The sequence below is a fragment of the Epinephelus fuscoguttatus genome, linkage group LG17, assembly GCF_011397635.1.
Source record: "Epinephelus fuscoguttatus linkage group LG17, E.fuscoguttatus.final_Chr_v1".
NCBI classification, from domain to species: domain Eukaryota; kingdom Metazoa; phylum Chordata; class Actinopteri; order Perciformes; family Serranidae; genus Epinephelus; species Epinephelus fuscoguttatus.
The window spans coordinates 21,152,722-21,170,206 of NC_064768.1; the positions used below are offsets into that span (position 1 = coordinate 21,152,722).

Here is a 17,485-nt window from a genome sequence, read left to right on the forward strand (position 1 = left end):
TTCCAAAATTAAAATATAACCAAATTTTTTAATGTTTTTTTCAGAGTCTTAACACAAAACAATCTCACAGCTCCACGTCGAATCTGGGGGAACACTGCAGGGAGAGACTCTTCACTGCTGCAAGAAACAAACACACAAATGGACAAGTGTTAAGACAGACATCTAGATGTCCAACTATCCACTTTCTAATCTCCTTATTTGACTCTTAGATGTTATCATGATGAAAATATTCCCATAAGTAACATTACTGTGACATGCAAACGCAATTAGGTGGTTATGTGTAGTGTTTGTTTGTTTGTGTGTTTCACCTTAGCCTTCTGGTTCTGTACAGGCAGGTAGAGTTTAAACTCTGCCGGGAGCTCCTCCTCAGAATACAGCCTGTCTGAGAAATACACTCTCCTTATCCGACAGTTGGCGTGGATCTGAGAGGAAACAGGTCAGACATGAGCAACAGAGAGACGATACAGTCTTAGAAATTCACTGCGGGGATTCTACAGTCACGCTAGGAGACAGCTGGTTCCCCATCTGTCTCTGTTCACTAACCTGTACACGCAGTGTTTCAATGTAGTTGGTCCCATAGGCCCTCCTGGTGAAGTCCGACAGGTTGAACTGAATCTGGTTCCAGCCGTCATCCAGTCTCATAGGCATGGTGCAGATAAACGGCTTCACCCGTGTCGTGCTCTGATAGTTACTGGCTCGAAACCGCCGGCGAACGTTTTTATCATCTAACACCTACAAGTTGTAAAAGATGGGGAGAAAGCGTTGAGTGACCATGAATCATAGCACACGTGCTGTAGGTTGTGCACAGATACATATGAGTATATGGAAAGGGGGTCTGTATCTGCAGGACTGCCTACCCTACCTGGACTTCGAAGGTGAAATACTTCTTGAGATTTTTGATGATCATGACCAGAAAAGGAAGCTTGATGCCCAATGTCTTCTTTGGGTCTGCAGGACATGTTATATATGTGGTACTGCAAGGAGTAGAAGAAATGAAAAGATGAGGGGTGCTGATGAGGGTCTGTAGAGCTCGAATGAGCCGACCTGAGCTGAGGATTCAAACACAAACTCACCTGACATTTGTCCCCTCAACCTCCAGCACCAGTGAATGGATGTCATTGTCTGTGATTCTTTTGATGTGACCATTCCTCACCTGCGAACAAACAGAAATATTGTTTTTCTTAAAGTTTATATGGAGAAATCAAGCTGTATCTCACTGGTAAGGAGCGCTGTCACCATAATAAACGTCACAGATACTAGTTCATCGCTGATATATACCGCTGCCTGAAAATTACAAGATTGTATTGGCCTCTTAAATCTTTCATCAGTCAGGCTATAATTCAGATGCTGATTGGGAGTAGTCAATCAACATGAAGTCTGCGAATACTGTCAGGACTGTCTACATATTACAAGTGTTGTAAGTTAGCTAACCTCAAACTGTCTTGAACAAATTATGACGTTCTATATTTTACCATTATTAACTGTTGCTTGGCGAAAGCACCTTTGGGCCCACCTTGTACCCTGTTGTAGTTACATTTTACAATCAGTGGGAACCAGGAGCTTTCTGAATTCGTCACGTTATGTATTTGCCAGCATCATGGTAATACAAATTTCCATATTTTTTCAGCGCCACAAATCCCCAAACTCCCAACCAGGTAAATACCACTGTTTCAATCACTGCTGTAACCTATATCTAGTTTCAAAATATCAACAACAGACAACGTTAACTGGGAAGACACTTGAAAAAGCCATTGAGAGTTGGCCTTATAACTAAATCAAGGAGTTTGTCTTACTGTTTTCTTTTGCCGTTGCAAATTAACCCCACTTATTAAACTGAGTGTGAACGGCATATGCAACTAGAACAGGCTTATTCAGTCGTTTGAACAATGCATCCGAAACACACTACTACAGAAAGGACAGTTTTCCGCGAAGCCCAACAAACACAACGCTAGCTAGCGTTAGCACTGCTGGCTAAGGAAGCTCGATGCCCCACACAGCATTCAGTCTGAGTTGCTACTCACCTTTTTGTCCCATATCTGCAGTGGTTTGCTGCCAATGCTGTACAATATAGACAAGAATCCACTTTGAAATGTGTTTTTAAACATATCCTTTGCTCTTACTCGACCGTCGCTCCACACATGTGTTTACACCGCATTAAAGCTGTTGCTAGCTAACGAGCGTTACGTTTGTTTGCGGATGTGGTTTCCGCCCCTGAAGCTACCGGCCCCGTGTGGTACAGGATAAACCGTTCCGCTGTCAGAGATTGAAACGTTTCGGTTGGATAAAAATCAGACTAGTCGTGTATTGTGATATTACCACACGCCTTTCCGTGGGGCACGTAAAAAGAAAGAAGACAAGTCGTACTTTCCGCGTTATTTTGGTCTTGCTAGGAGCGGAACCTCTGTGCGCTACTCAGGCCGGTTCTTAAATGGTGACGCACCTCGGTCGCCGTGGTAACCAAAAGCCTGTCAAACGTTTTCTGAGCGTTTTGTATTAATCATCATTAAACTATATTCATATTATGCTATTATTAATTATGACTCATATCTTTATTATAAGACTATAATGTAAATATTCCACCGATGGTATGGACCGTATTACTGTTTATTCCCCTGTATTCGGTGCCTATATATTATAAAGATAAATCAACGCGCAAAATAATGTGTCAAACAATCAAGTTGATTTTTATTCCGAAAATATTCAAGAAGTTGTTTCAAATGTAATTTTGAAAATATTGTGATAACTATTATCTTTTTATAGGACATAACTGCGTGTCACTATAACTTTTTCCACTTTTTAATCTCCTGTATTGAATTTGCCAGCCTGAGGCTGCATTAGCCTACAATATGAGAACAAAGAAAACCCCCCAAAAAAGTTCTGTTTTTTTCCCCCCTAGATTTAAATGGAATATTAAAGCTTAATTTTCCCTAGAAGAAGATGCATTAAAAACGAAAAAAGTTTAAATCTCTGCCTCATTTAGGCAGTTCTGTAAATACATCCCTGCTTATGGTCATAATTCTGCTACTAGCACTGCACTTTCATAAAGTTTTGTAGACACAGTTTTGATGAGAATTGTCAAATTAATTAATTAATATTTTAATAGACTTAGAATAATGCAATTTGATGACTTCCTATATTACAGTCTCTCTGGCTGGTAAACACCTGCAACTTTCAAATTCTATTTGTTACAAAGGCTTACCGTTAAAAGGTGAACCAGTCAAAGGTGAACCAGTGTATACCTTTTAGGGCCATTTAGTGGCATCTAGCAGTGAGAATTGCAGACTGCAAGCAGCTGAAACTTCTCCCTGGTTCGAATTCCTTTAGTATTCATTGTTCAGGAGGTTTTGACCAGGAGCTGATTTATCTGCAAATGTGTCTTCCTCTCCAAAACAAACATACCCTGTGATGCAGGTGTATACCCTGAATAAAGCAGTTCATATCAGTGTTTCTCTGATGCTGATTGGCTCATCAGAGATGTGTGATCACCCTTTTCTCAGATAACTTAAGATGTTGACATTAGGAAGTTTTTATCAGGAGCCACATTAGCTGCAGAGGTCTCCTCCTTTTCGGATCAGGTAATTTCAACAAGTAAAAACACTGATTAAAGCAGTTTTCATGTGTTATGTTTACTGTCTGGTTTGTCCATTCTGGGCCACTGTAGAACCATGGTGGTGCAACATGATTATATACTAAATTTTTCAGTATATTATATTCCATTTCTGCCAATATATCCCCCTAAATCCTACACACTGGACCTTTAAGTAGCCTAATTTTCTCAGACTATAAAGCTGCTACAGACCCTCAGAAGACATTTGTTGTGCAGCACTAAATTGACTTTTACATTGTTGGAGTGCCCCTTTAATGTAAAAATACAAAAATAGCAAAAGTTAATAGAAATAGACTTTCTACACACAACTATATTTCAGAACTCCTTTCACCCTCTAAATCCCACTGACGTGTGAAGTGGGACATCCTTCCTCTCTCTCTCCAGCACTTTAAACAAGTCGAGCCGGGATAGATCCGACAACGGTTTCAAATATTTGAACAAGCCAAGAAACATTCAATCAAACATTAGCCAGGACCTCTGAGAAATGACATCACCAGCAATGCAATATAAATCAAAAATCCTTAATTAGTTTCATATGAAGTGAAGATGAGGTATGTGCTGCGAGAATTTATGTGACATTTTGACATGAACAATACACAGCCTCACACACATGCACCTGGGCGTACACAAACACACACAATCTCTGGAGTGGTGTCCATCTCTCTTCTTGTTTATGTGACTGTGGTTTATGAGGTGCTGCTTCACTCCAAATAGTATATCTCTGTTCAAATAAATGTAAAAGACCCCTCTCTCTCTCCACATGTGCTCTTTGTTTCTCCCTCTGTTCCTAGAAGTGTGTGTGTAAATTTCATTAAACTGGTACACAGGCTGGCAGCTTTATAAAAACATCTACAGAAACAGTTTAGATTTCTTCGTCTGTTTCTTCGCCATTATTCTCCCGCTGCTCTTCTCTAACTGAGTCAGGTATTTACACAGAGACAAACAGAGGTGGAGAAGGACCTGTTTCCCCCTTTCAGACACTTTTCAGTGTGGGACCACCCCAGAGACAGCTTTATATAAACTTTATTGAAAACCTAGTGGGTGTTGGTCTCTCCGTCCTTTTGTCTCACCAAGAGAAGATAGTGTTTTGGGCTTTAATTTTTGCACGTCTTTTTTGTCTACTTACTCAACTGTTATTTCAGATTGTGTTATAGCCGTCTTCAGTGTACACACTGGTCTCAGAAAAAGTTCAGACCCCTTCACTTTTTGCACACTTTGTGTCGTAATTTTAAATAAATTACATTTTTGCATATTAATCTATGACCCACGATGACAAATGAAGTATGTTTTTACATTTTTTTGCTAATTTATTGAGAGAAAAAAAAAGAAGAAATCTCTCATTTATGTAAGTAAACAGCTCTTAAATTCAGTAGTTTGTAGAGCCCCCTCTGGCAGCAGTTACAGCTTTAGTCTTCTTGGGTAAATTTTGCAAATGTTTAAGAAGTTTATCCCGTTCTTCTTGGCAGATCCTCTAAACCAACTCTAGGAACAGGACCAGGTCATTCCAAACTTCTTCCATTTCACAAATATTGAGGCCACTGTGTTCCTGGGAACACTCACAACTTCAGAAATACTTTTATATCCAGATCCCGTCTTGCAAAATAATTGTCGCAGAGGTCTACAAAGCACTACTTGGCTTAGTTTTTGTAGTGAAATGCAGTGTGAATCAGAGGACCTCATATAGACAAGTGTGTGCCTTTGCCCAATCAATTCAATTTGCCACAGGTGGAGTCCAGTCAGGCATATCTCAGTGATAATTAAAGCAAACAGGATGCACCTGAACACATCATTAAGTGCTGCAGCAAAGAAACAGAAGGATTCACTCTATTAATGTGGTCTGAATACTTATGTGAATAAGAGATTTCAGTTTTTGATTTTTAATGAATTTGAAAAGCATGTTTTAATTTTGTCCTTGTGCGTACTGAGTTAAAATTAGGGCAAAAATGTCAAGTATATTCAGTTTAAGTTACCTCCACAACACAATAAAGTGTGCAAAAAGTGACTCAAGAATAAATGTATGTCTGCAAACCACAGATATGTTACATCTGTATGTTTCATGTGTAGCAGATATGAGGTTTCTTTACATTTCAATATTTAATTTAATGTTGTGACAATGCTGTGGTTAACATGTGGTTAGGTTTAGGTGCAAAAAACATTTGCTGTCTTTTGCTTGGCAGCCATCTTGCGTAGATGTCACACCATCCACTGTCCTCTCCTCCTCCTGATGAGAAATGTAACTCATGGACATGTTGAACGTCATACGTATATAATGTAATGTACAATACCATCATTTTATTCTGGCAACTTGGCTGGAATACGTTCTGAAGCCACTGCTTATATCATATATTATTAGATCCTGTTTTCTGCAAGTTTCTTGTTTGCCTTTTTGTTTGGTCTATCTTTGATCACATATGTTGCCAACCTTTGCTTGCCTCAACAACCAAATTATTTGAAATCTTGTTTTATTGAGCCAGTACTTCTGTTTTCCTTCCACTTCCCTTCTTCCATCCCTCCAAAACCATTATTTTAAGTATACAAAAAAGATTGAAACAGTAAAACTGATTTAAAGCACGGAGGCAGAGGGAGGGAAGGTAAAAGGGAGTGATCAAAAGAGGTTGGAAAAGGAGAGTATGGGAGGAAACTACAGGAGGGACACTCTTCTCTGTTGTTTTCTATTCTAATTTCGATTCACTCCTGTATCCTACCTGTGGGATGAGGTATGAGATGAGAAAGAGCTGAGAAGGAGGTCCAGCTGATTGATTGTGCACTCTGCTCTGCTGGAGGACTCGTCCCGCCCAGAGAGGTTCACACCCCATCTCTCTACTCACTCTCCTCTGTCTACTAACTGACTACAGAACGAATAGAGGGAACAAAGAAGACGGAGAACAGCAACCTGCCACTTTATTATAAGGATACAAACATTTTAACTTTAACAAGTTGTGGGTGGACCTACTGAGTAAGGGCTTTTTCACTTCAAAAGGTATGTTTCAGAAACATTTAAGACATAAAAAGTTCATTAAAATGTCACACTGTGGCTTGTTTTCCATCAGGGACTAGATTACTTTAACCCACGGATCCCTCTGCAATTTATTTCAGCTTCAGCTGTGTTTCTCTCACCTTGTGCAGCTTATTGATTTTTGATGGGACATTATGTGAAAACAGGAGCTTTCATTCATTAAAGATTACTAAATGAGTTGAAATTTACTGATGTAAAGTTTAGCTTAAAGGAATCTTTAAAGATTTGATAGTTGACAGTCCTTAAATGTGCTGGGCGCTGGGTAACAATAATCTGCACAAATCTGTTATTATGCATTGACATGACATGTACAAGAGATGGTCAAATCAGGAACCAGAAAGCAGCATGCGTCTTTTAATCCAGGCCCTCTGCAATGTTTTATTCAGCTGTCTGTATGATGATAAAGAGTGGAAAGACCTTCCTCGGCAGGACGTGTGAACAGATAGGAGCTCATCCATCTCTGGTACTTATGAGGAAAGGAAAGACATTTTTGGAGTCAGTCAAAAAAGACTTTTTACAACACGCCGCAGGGCTGTGATTTAGAGAAAATCCATTTGGTGTTCTGCCTGTTTTTAGTGAAGAAAAACATAGTCCAGATAACTTAAATAGTCCAGATAAAAAATGAAACTATAAAACATTCACTCAGGTGCATGGATGGATTTTAGAACGGGCCAACCCATGCACAGACCCAGAGACCCAAAGTGTCAAGGCCCCCCTGACCTTCGCCTGCAAAATGACCTGACAGGAAGTGGCACACACACACACACACACACACACACACACACACAAAACCACACAAAGAGATGCAAAGGAACTGCAAAACAACCATAAAGAGACACAACATGACAAAATATGCATAGCTACGACAAAGAGCTGCAAAACAGCAACAACAAAAGAGGCAAAACCACGACAAATTCTGTGTGTCTTTCTCCTATGTGGGAGAGGTGGTGAGGTCTTCTGCACATCTGCGGCCAGGGGCCCTTGTCTCATAATACAGCCCTGCTCAGGTGTCAAACTGGTAAGATTTCAATTATAACCTCTAACTGTTTTTCCTCAATCAAACTCATTTGAATTTGTTTAAATATCTTATTTCAAGTTACATTTAAGTGCTCATTTAACTGTCCTAGTCAAACCTGTCTTATTATCATTGTTCAGCTGCTCATATAATTATCATATTTTTTAATTAAATACCAAAAACATGTCAACACAACTTGATTGTGACAGGAAAAGTTTTGTTTTATGCTATGTAAAAACTGTAAACTTATATTACACATACACTTGGACATCTTTTGCAGCTGTGATGAAAGCCAAGATAAGTCTTATAATTCATCAAACTAACGTATAAGCATCAATGTTCAATCTTGACTTCAAAATAATTTCACCAAACAATCAAACCATTATTTCTGAACTCACGTGTTGACAGATTCATCTCCATGACAACAGAGCAAACTCCAACTGCTGATGAAGACGTGTAAATCTGAAAGTTCAGAGAAAAACTTGTTGAGTTGTAATTATTTTTCCAAAATATTGTACAACTTATTTGAGCGTTGCATACAGAACAAATTTAAATACACATTGCGACTTAACTGTATTAGTAGCTTACTCCCCATGCAAGTCTTATTTTCTACCATACCTCACATCCTCTTAGTCAAACCAGAGTTCCTTTAAAAAGCTTGGTATATTTTTAGGTTAATGTATATTCAGCTAACTCTTGAAAGTGAACAGAATCTGCACATTGAGGATTTTAAACTCTCTTCTCCCATAAACAGGACGTGTCACATTCATGAAATATATGTGACTCATTCAGGACAAACGTATATCTCATGTTCAACACAACATGTGTCGACAGTGTGTTAGATAGCAGCGCACACTGACATGGTTCATATTAATGCTGTGTTTAAAGTAACAGACGAGGTCACGTACTTAACTTTGTTGAAAGTGTCACATCCTTTTAGAGCGCATATGAAGATGGATTCAGTCATCTCTACAATACGAGAGGACGTTGTTTATAAGATGAGGATTTCTGAAGTCTCTCTCTCTGGATTAACTTCTGCTGATGTTGACCACTTTTCATCCCCAGGGGTCATTACTCTTTCTTTTAGTTTTTAGTACGTGTGTGTCTGCTCACTACGCTGGAATATGTTGAGTTGTTTTAAGCCAGTTGGAGCACATTGCATCAATTTAGACTTGAGCTGTTTAAGTCTATTTGTAACACAGTATCAACGGCTGACTCCAGGGTGTAAGGTTATGACGTCTGTCTCCTGCAAACATGATGGGAGTCCCTGTCATAAGTTGAAATTCCTGCTAAGTGATGGTTAAACATAGACAGCAACGCCACACATCTGGAAACAATCCTAACATGCTTTTAGCCTTTAAACTACAAACAAATGAGTCTGGGACAAGTGTCAAGTTTATCTCCTCAAAATCACAAAGGCACACATGAAGCAAAAGTCATTTCAATGCTATAATGACCTGTATAACTGCCAGTTGAGAAAAGCTAATAAAAGCCTCAAAGGAATTCAACACAGTAAACACAAAATAAAATGACCCTGTATGCAGGCGATGATGCTGTTCTTACAGCATCATTTCTTCATAGTTTCTCAGTGGAAACAATAACAGCTTGCTCTCAGGATAAAACTGATTCTCTATACATATATGAACAGTGCATGCATGGTTTAATTTCAGCCCATTATTTCCCGAGCTTGCAACTGTATAACACATCTTCATCTGTGGTTTGAGATTGGTCAGTTTATTAGAAACATATTTATTACTGTGTGAGCTCAGTGGTTACAAAGTTTTTTTAGGACTTCTCACCCATGTTGGTTTAAAAGTCAAGCAGTTTCTGTTCAGCCTTGGAGACGTGTACACAGCTCTGCAGTAGTTTGCCTTTCTGGTTTTTTTTTTTTTCTCTGGTGTGTCACATTTGATGTCACAGACAGGCCGGAAAACAGTAGAAGGCAACATGGAAGCCAGTGGTTATTTCTGTTCAGTATCTCTTACTCGTTTTGTCTCTTTTTCAACCTCGAAACAGACTGAATTTTAAATGATGTTCAAGTGCTGCTTGGGTGGAGACGGATGGTATTTTGTGACAGCATGTCATTGCATTTCCAACCTTTCCAATTAAATACAAAAGCCACAAACAAAACATACATATATAAAAAAGTTTCATACATACAAAAACTTCATTATTAGCCCATTTACCAAATCCTCATGGCAAATCTTAGACATACCTAAAACTTTGCTACTTACTATTAATTTAGAAAATAAATGTAAAGCTCTTACTGCCACTGATATTATCACTATCACTAAATTTGACTTAACAGAGATTTATAATGTGGCACAAACATATATAGGCCATCCGTGCAGCCTTGTGTTTCCAGTTCTACCCATAGCAGGTTTGATATTTCTATGCTATGCACAAGACTAATATCTTCTTTCTTCACTTCTCCCACCACTCAGACCCTCATCTATTTGTCCTTTGCAACCAATGGAGAGCCTTCCCACCAGTATCAGCTCCCCCTCCACTACTGAGACCCTCTTGCCCCTCTTGACCCCAGATCCAGCTAACTGCAGTGCCTGGGACCAGCGATGGGGGGCACCATACCTGCATAGGTTGGCCCACCTCGATGTGAAGCTTTACCAAGACTTCTATGCTGTGTGGGTCTCTCTCATGGTAAGATGAGACACTGTTAGTCCACTTAAAAATAAACTCAATTAATAAGAACTGAATAACTAGTATAATGTGACTTTACATTGTTTTAAAATACAGCCACGCTGGTTACCATGACTGACTCTGAATGAACTTTTCAACCAACGTGAATCATCCATAGCTGTATTTAGAGCACACCATTCCTCCTACTGCAGGTGTGTAACTGTCTGATGCTGGTGGTCGGTGTGGTCCTCAACAGTCTGGCTCTCTACGTCTTCTGTGGGGCCTCCACTCACTCCTCAGCCTCTGTGGTTTACACCATGAACCTTGCTGTAGCTGACCTGCTGGTGGCGCTATCGTTGCCCGCTCGCATCGCTCTGTACCACAGTGGAGGGCGCTGTGTGGCCTGCTCCTACGTTCACACTTTCAGCTACTTTGTCAACATGTACTGTAGTATACTGTTTCTCACCAGGTGGGTAACTTATTCCTTCATTCATAATTAGAAATGAATGAACACTGCACAGCAAAACTCTTTCTACCTCTTCTTTTTTCTGTGACTCATCTCCTCTATCAGTATCTGTATAGATCGGTACCTCGCTGTCGTCCATGCATCCAGTACTCTCCATCGATGCAGGACCACAGGGACAGCCAGGTGTGTCAGTGCCACAGTTTGGTTCATTGCAGTTGTGGTCACCTACTCGTTCCAGGTGAAGTCACATGCACGACAAACAACACAAACAGATAAGTTCACAGACGTTACATTTGCACATTCCATACCAGCCATTTCACCTTTTTTAAAGTGATATAATACATGAGTCGACTTAGTCATAAGGAGGTGGAGGGGATGATGATATCATGACACAGAGGCGAGATGCCTGCCAAGTGACAGATGACTGCAGAGCACTTACTGAGGCCAGAAAATGCCAAAACCATTTGTGATTTAGCAAGTTATTACTGTTTTCCAGCAGCATTTTAGGCTCCAATTGTGAGTGTCTTGTAGCAATCAGTGGGTGAGGATAGTGCCATGAAAATCTGATGTTTTTACCAAAACATCTTTTCCTGCCAGGATCATGCCTCTCAAACCAAGTATTTCAAGCCAAAACATAATCTTTCCTAACATAACCAAGTGGTTTATGTGCCTAAACCTAACCACACATTAACCACAGCGTTGTTGAGACATTCAACATACCATCTTCATAATAACATCCAAATGTAATGTATTGATTTTTTGTAGAAACACTCAACGGCAACATTTACTGGGTTGTTTTGTCCATTCAGGCTTTTCAAAAGCCTTAAAATTCAACAATGTAAGAAGCAAAAATCTGTCTGATTGAACTGATAACAACTGAGAACAGCTTGTAGGGTCATCAGTATTCTTTTTTAAATCTTACTTTTATGTCATGGCTTTATCTTAACATGTGGTATTTGTTGTAATTAATCTTGTTTTATATCTTATTTGGGTTTGGGATTTTATTTACTTTATCATTTGTTTGTGCTCTAAAGGACTTGAAAGCTGCTATAAAAATAATGTTTTGTATCACACTTGTGAAGATATTGAGTATTATTTGAAGCTGAAAGAGCACTTTAAGACTCAACGTGTATCCTGTTCTCTACAGACCACTGCGTTGGAGTCCAGCTCCTCCTGTGTGCTCCTCCCTGCCCTCTTCTACCTCACCATCCTGGAGTTCCTGCTCCCCCTCCTAGCAGTGGTGGGCTTCACTTTGCGTGTTGCCTGTTTTCTCTCCTCTAGCCACGGCCCAATGCCCCAGCAGAGCAGGGCGAGGAGGGCACGTGCCGTCAGGCTGCTGGCCACCGTCCTGGTGGTCTTTACCATCTGCTTTACGCCATTCCATGTCCGGCAGGTGCTGGTTTACTTTCGGGTCAAAGTCAGAGGGGAGGGACTGAGTCAGGCGGGGCACATACTTGCCTATCACATCACAGTTACTCTGAGCAGCCTGAACAGCTGCCTGGATCCAGTTGTTTACTGCTTTGTGACGGACAGCTTCAAGAGAGTATGGAGGACGAGGAGGGGAGTGAGAGAAGGCGATGGGGAGGCGGGGCACACAAGTGGGGGAGAGGGGGAGAGGAATTCAGTGAATACATGTCCAGGTACGGCGCTGGCAATAGCTCACAGTGTGGCTACACTCACCCTCACAACCTCTCCCATCTCTGCGGCCAACATGGAGCACTCCATTTAAGGACACCTGTAGGGAGTGACTCAACAAGAGTGATGGATACACAAAGAGAAAGATTCAGAGGGTGGAAAAGAATAAAATTAATCATCAAAGACAGATGTCAAAAAACAGAAATTAATATAAATGCTGCAAATTTCTCTTTAGTATGGACAAAACACACCACTTCCAAGGATAAACATCACTTCGGCTGCTTTCATTCGTCCATCCATCACGTTATCTCTCCATGTCCTTGTCTTTTATGTCCCCCATGACCTTGCTTGGATGTTGTCTTGAGACTGGTGAGAACAAATACTGGACCACAGAGGGATGTTTTTGCTGTGAAATCAGTGAGCTCGTACTGTTGGAAAGACCACATTTAATTGTGATGTTGAAAACAGAAAAAATGTTTTTGATACAGGAGACCTTGAATTACAGCTCAGTCTGCCAACTCACATGAAGTGCAGTACTATAACTACAGAGTATGTACAGAGTTGATATTTTGGTATCTTAGTCACTTTATTAGGTACACCTGTAAAATCAAAAGCAATCCAGTATAATAGTTTGGCCATTAATTCTACCTTAACAAACATAATAATGTTCAGTTTTGATATCAGAGTTGTTTATTTAACGGTATGTTTATTATTTAGTTTGTAGTTAACAGTGACATTCTACAAGACTAAATTATATTTAGAGGTGTTTCTAATGTTTTGCTGATTCCATTTACAAACATGGGGAGGAAAGAACATTTGCAACACATTTCAGTATAATGCAGTCCAGTTCAACACCACCACGAACAATGACCTCAGTGATAAATATAGCCGATTTGAAGGTCCAGTGTGTAGGATTTAGGGGAAAAGAAATGGAATATAATATGATATTTTCTTTGGTTTATCTTCACCTGAAAATAAGAATCGTTGTGTTTTTGTTTGCTCATGAGCCAATTATATCTACATAGGGAGCAGGTCCTCGTCCATGGAGATCATCATGTTGCACCGTCATTTTTCTACAGTAGCCCAGAGTGGACAAACCCAAAGCTCGCTCTAGATAGAGCCATTCACGTTTTCACATTGACCACCATAGTTAGCAGCCCCTCTGGACCAAGACAAACAGCATCAAACAAACACCAGCTTCTAATTTGTAACTGCTTTATTTAGTGTTTTCATCAGTTGAAGTCAAAGAGAAGGAGACCTGCAGATAATTCAGCTCCCGGTAAAATCCTTCTGAACAATGAACACTGAAAGAGTCCTAACCAGGAGTTCATGCTTGGCACATGTGAGAAGTTTCAGCTGATTGCAATCTGCAGTTCTCACCAGTAGATGGCACTAACTCCTGCACACTACTCCTCTAACGCTTGTAAGAAAATTTTAACAAAATCTCCATATTATCACCTTCACAGCAGAAGACTATATGGCAGAGCTGTTGTACTGCATTGCATTGTGCAATTTTTTTTTTTTTTGCAATTTTGTCTTGTTTCTTAAAATAATCTGTGACATATTCCCTGTATTTGAAGCTGCACCATGTAACCATAAAACTCCAACATCCTGTCAGGACTCAGTTCAGGACGGACCCAAGGCAGAGCAGCAGGCAGGTTTGAGGTTAAACAAAAAGCAATCTTTAATGACGCTAATAAAAAAGAACATCCAGAACAGGCAGGCAACAGACAGACCAAATGACAGAGGAACCAAAACTAACTGAAAATCAACCACGATAATACAATGAATTTAGGTAAAAAGTCTGAACAGAACAATATACACCAGGCAGGAAACGGAGCAGGGAACTACACAAAGAACACAGGGATGAGCACAAGGAATGAGGGCAGACAAACTGACCAGGAACAAAGGGAAACACTCAAATATATAGACACAGAAAATTAATCATAATAACGAGACACAGCTGGAGTAGGAGGACACGGGCAAGAGGGAAATGGAAATTGGCTAACAACAAGGGTGTGGAGCCTTGGAGGGGAACACTTAGGTGGAGCAAACAAGACTAATACAGAACAGGTGTGAAGGGAAGACTCTGGGAACAGGGAAGGACTAACGAGACAGGTGTGATAGAAAACTCACAAAGACAGGAAGTAAAACCAGACGTGACACATGAGAAGAGAATCTACAAAATAAAACAGGAAGCAGATTAAATTTGAATGAATAAACAACAAAACAAGGAAGAACACAAACTGTAAACCCCGAAACAAAGTCCACAAGATAACAGAATATTAACGAAAACCCAGGATCATGACGCGTCCTGGTTAAGTTCCACCAAGGGATCTCATGTAATACACCCGTAACTCTCTGTCCCTATGTTTCCTGCCTGTACCTCACTGTAACCTGTCCGATAAAAGTGAAAAATGCAAAAGTTGTATTTTAACACTCCATTATGTGCTGTCCTCCCAATTCTTTCACTATACTGTACTATTTGATTAGTTTTGCTGTGTAAAGCCAAAGCAGAGAAAAAACATTCATCTGAATCACCACTAAAATGCAAAATGACAGAAAGAAGAGTTAGAGAGCAAAACAATGGGACCGTGTCTTGAGTCAACACATTAGATAAGTTAGAAGCAAAGCTCTTTTCAGAGGGATAAACACTTGTAACAGTTACTCTCTCAAGCACACAGTGAAGCTCTCTGTTTATCATTTTACAAGTGTCTAAATGGCAGGTTGCCGTCAGTGTCACACAGAGAACTTAGATCTCTGTAACACTGACTTTAAAGGGAGTTAGGAAAAACAACACCACTAAATGAGTTTCAACAAATGTTCAACTTTTTTCTGATATTTCAGAGGACATGAGATTGTCAGGAAAGGTTTGGAGGAACATTCAAAATATGATAAGTGCTTAATGTGGACATTTTGTGTTGTTTTAGACAGTGTAGTAAAAAAAAAAGTTCTTTTATTATTTTTCTATTTATGTAAATTTGTAAAAGCACTGAACTGAGTCAAAGGACTAAAAACCAACACAATGTCTACACAAACTTTGGTTCTCACTGTACACTGGTATTAAAGGGATGACTTTCTGAGTTTTTCATTTTCTTCTGTGAACTACAGCCTCACCAACATTGCTTGTTTTTGTCTTTTCTTACTAATTTATGCTTTTTTCTTCTGTTTATTTCTTGCCATTTTTCTGATATTTATGATATGTCAGATATAAGATTCTTTTTTATTTGATTTGATTTGATTTGCTTTCACTTTATTATCAGAAAAAAAAACAGGAATTTTTCTTGCACCCCAGGATGTCGACTGTTTCACATTTAGCGAAACATAAAAAATAACAAAAATACAAATGCCTTAAATCACATCAGACATAATGAAAAGTGGATGAAGTGCAACAAATTAATCAGTCTTATTACATTCAATGTGCGAGCCAGGTACACTTCATTTTAAAACCTCTGTAAATGAATTAAACCTATGCCTTGCAGTAGTACAACTATTGGTGTTTTGGCAGCTTTAACGCCTCTCTTCCCCTTATTAATTTTATATTATACTTTTAATTGTGGGATTTACCAAGAGACATCCTTTTGCTGCTGTTGCATTCAGTGTAACTCTCAAACACTTAAACTATTCATGACTAAAACGGCCTAAAGTTAGAGCGAATTATTTTGTGTAGCAGAAAGATTGTAAAATCAGCTTGGATCAGATCTACAGAGCTCATCTGATTTGTTCCACCAGAGGACAGTGTCTCACCACAGCGATGTCTCACCACAGCAGTGTCGCACCCGCTAGTATGTAACAGTAAATGAAATGAACACTGACTGTGGTAACAAATCAAATATATACCTGAGCATATTCTTGTAATTTTTGGGTTCAGGCACACGTAGCTGCTGCTTATACACAGCTACATTTAAGAAAGTTGAGCAGTGCAATCTGTGTGTGGCCGGTCTTTCAGGGTAAAATCCAAAATAGCAAACAAATTCTATCCCATGATTGGAATAAAAACATACATATTGAACACAGATATTGTCCTCTACTGCATGAAGCCTCAAGAAGGGACATGCACAACCAAACTTAATCCAAATTATTGCCCAACATGGACTTCAGCTGGAGTGACTAAAGTAAGACGTGGTAAATATGTGTGGAAACTCTCAAAATGTTTTCGTTTTTATTGATAATATATATATTAAAATGGAGCTGCCCAGTTTCACAGATATTAAATAAAGTGCCAGTCACAGCAGGAATATAAGTGAAGTCATTAATTTGTGTGGTATTTCCCTTTAATCCCTCCAGAGGGGCAGCAGGTCATTACAGTTCATCTAATATAACGTTCTGGTCCTGTAACTTTATACCTCTGCATCAGTACATTACAAACACTCACATACTTACCATCAGCTGGTCCTGCAGTCACATGATGAGACTGGGTAAAACACATACACACACACACACACACACACACACACACACACACCAGTTTCAGGTTCCTTCTCTGGTTTCCCTGTATGGAAAGAGGGAGGGGGGCTGTGACCCTGAGTGTGTAAGAGAGAAATCTGATTCTGCAGGAACAAAGTTTTCTGATCTTCTTCCTCTCTCTCAGCGGTCTGACCACACAGCATCATGGGAAACCAGTTGGCTGCTTTGTAGATGCTGAGCTAAGATGTTTTTCCCGTGAAAAAAAAAAAAATGTTGAAGTCAGCCTGAAACTGCAGACCAGCAGGTTGCTTCACCAGCAGTCACATGAATTGCTATTATATGTAACACTCAAACTTTTCTTTTACTTAACCTCTGCAGTACTGACCACCTCACAGCACACTTGAGTCCCTGTGAGAACAACACCGGTCAGTTTTAAACCATTATGTCGATGTTGAGTATCACTGTCCTACATTTGTGGGACACGGGAGAGCTTCAGTTCTGCAACTTCACCACTAGATGCCACTAAATACTACACACTGGACCTTTAAGTACAGTTTTAATGTACTTGAGCTTTAGGGTGTGTGTAATGTTTTTCTTTGGCAGTTGGGGGTGATTCTCATCCTAGAGCTTCATAAAAAGAGCACTCCTTGTGCTGTTTTTATGACTCCGAACCTACCAACAAGCTTACAATGCACCCCATCA

The 17,485-nt window shown here is 39.7% G+C and overlaps 2 protein-coding genes across 2 annotated transcripts; one reads left to right on the forward strand and one right to left on the reverse strand.

The window, feature by feature from the left end:
- Window positions 1-8: 8 nt before the first annotated feature.
- On the reverse strand, window positions 9-2,223 carry LOC125904805 (cilia- and flagella-associated protein 20). Its single transcript, XM_049602445.1, has 6 exons — window positions 2,022-2,223; window positions 1,074-1,153; window positions 863-974; window positions 544-732; window positions 309-422; window positions 9-117 (listed from the first exon to the last, which is right to left on the reverse strand). Exons 1-6 carry the CDS (start codon window positions 2,103-2,105, stop codon window positions 112-114), a joined length of 585 nt encoding a protein of 194 aa, XP_049458402.1. The 5' UTR covers window positions 2,106-2,223; the 3' UTR covers window positions 9-111.
- A 4,047-nt stretch (window positions 2,224-6,270) lies between these two features.
- LOC125904379 (G-protein coupled receptor 20) lies at window positions 6,271-12,470 on the forward strand. Its single transcript, XM_049601732.1, has 5 exons — window positions 6,271-6,587; window positions 10,083-10,296; window positions 10,488-10,744; window positions 10,847-10,979; window positions 11,889-12,470. The coding sequence occupies exons 2-5, from the start codon at window positions 10,111-10,113 to the stop codon at window positions 12,468-12,470; spliced, it is 1,158 nt and encodes a 385-aa protein (XP_049457689.1). The 5' UTR covers window positions 6,271-6,587; window positions 10,083-10,110.
- Window positions 12,471-17,485: the final 5,015 nt, after the last annotated feature.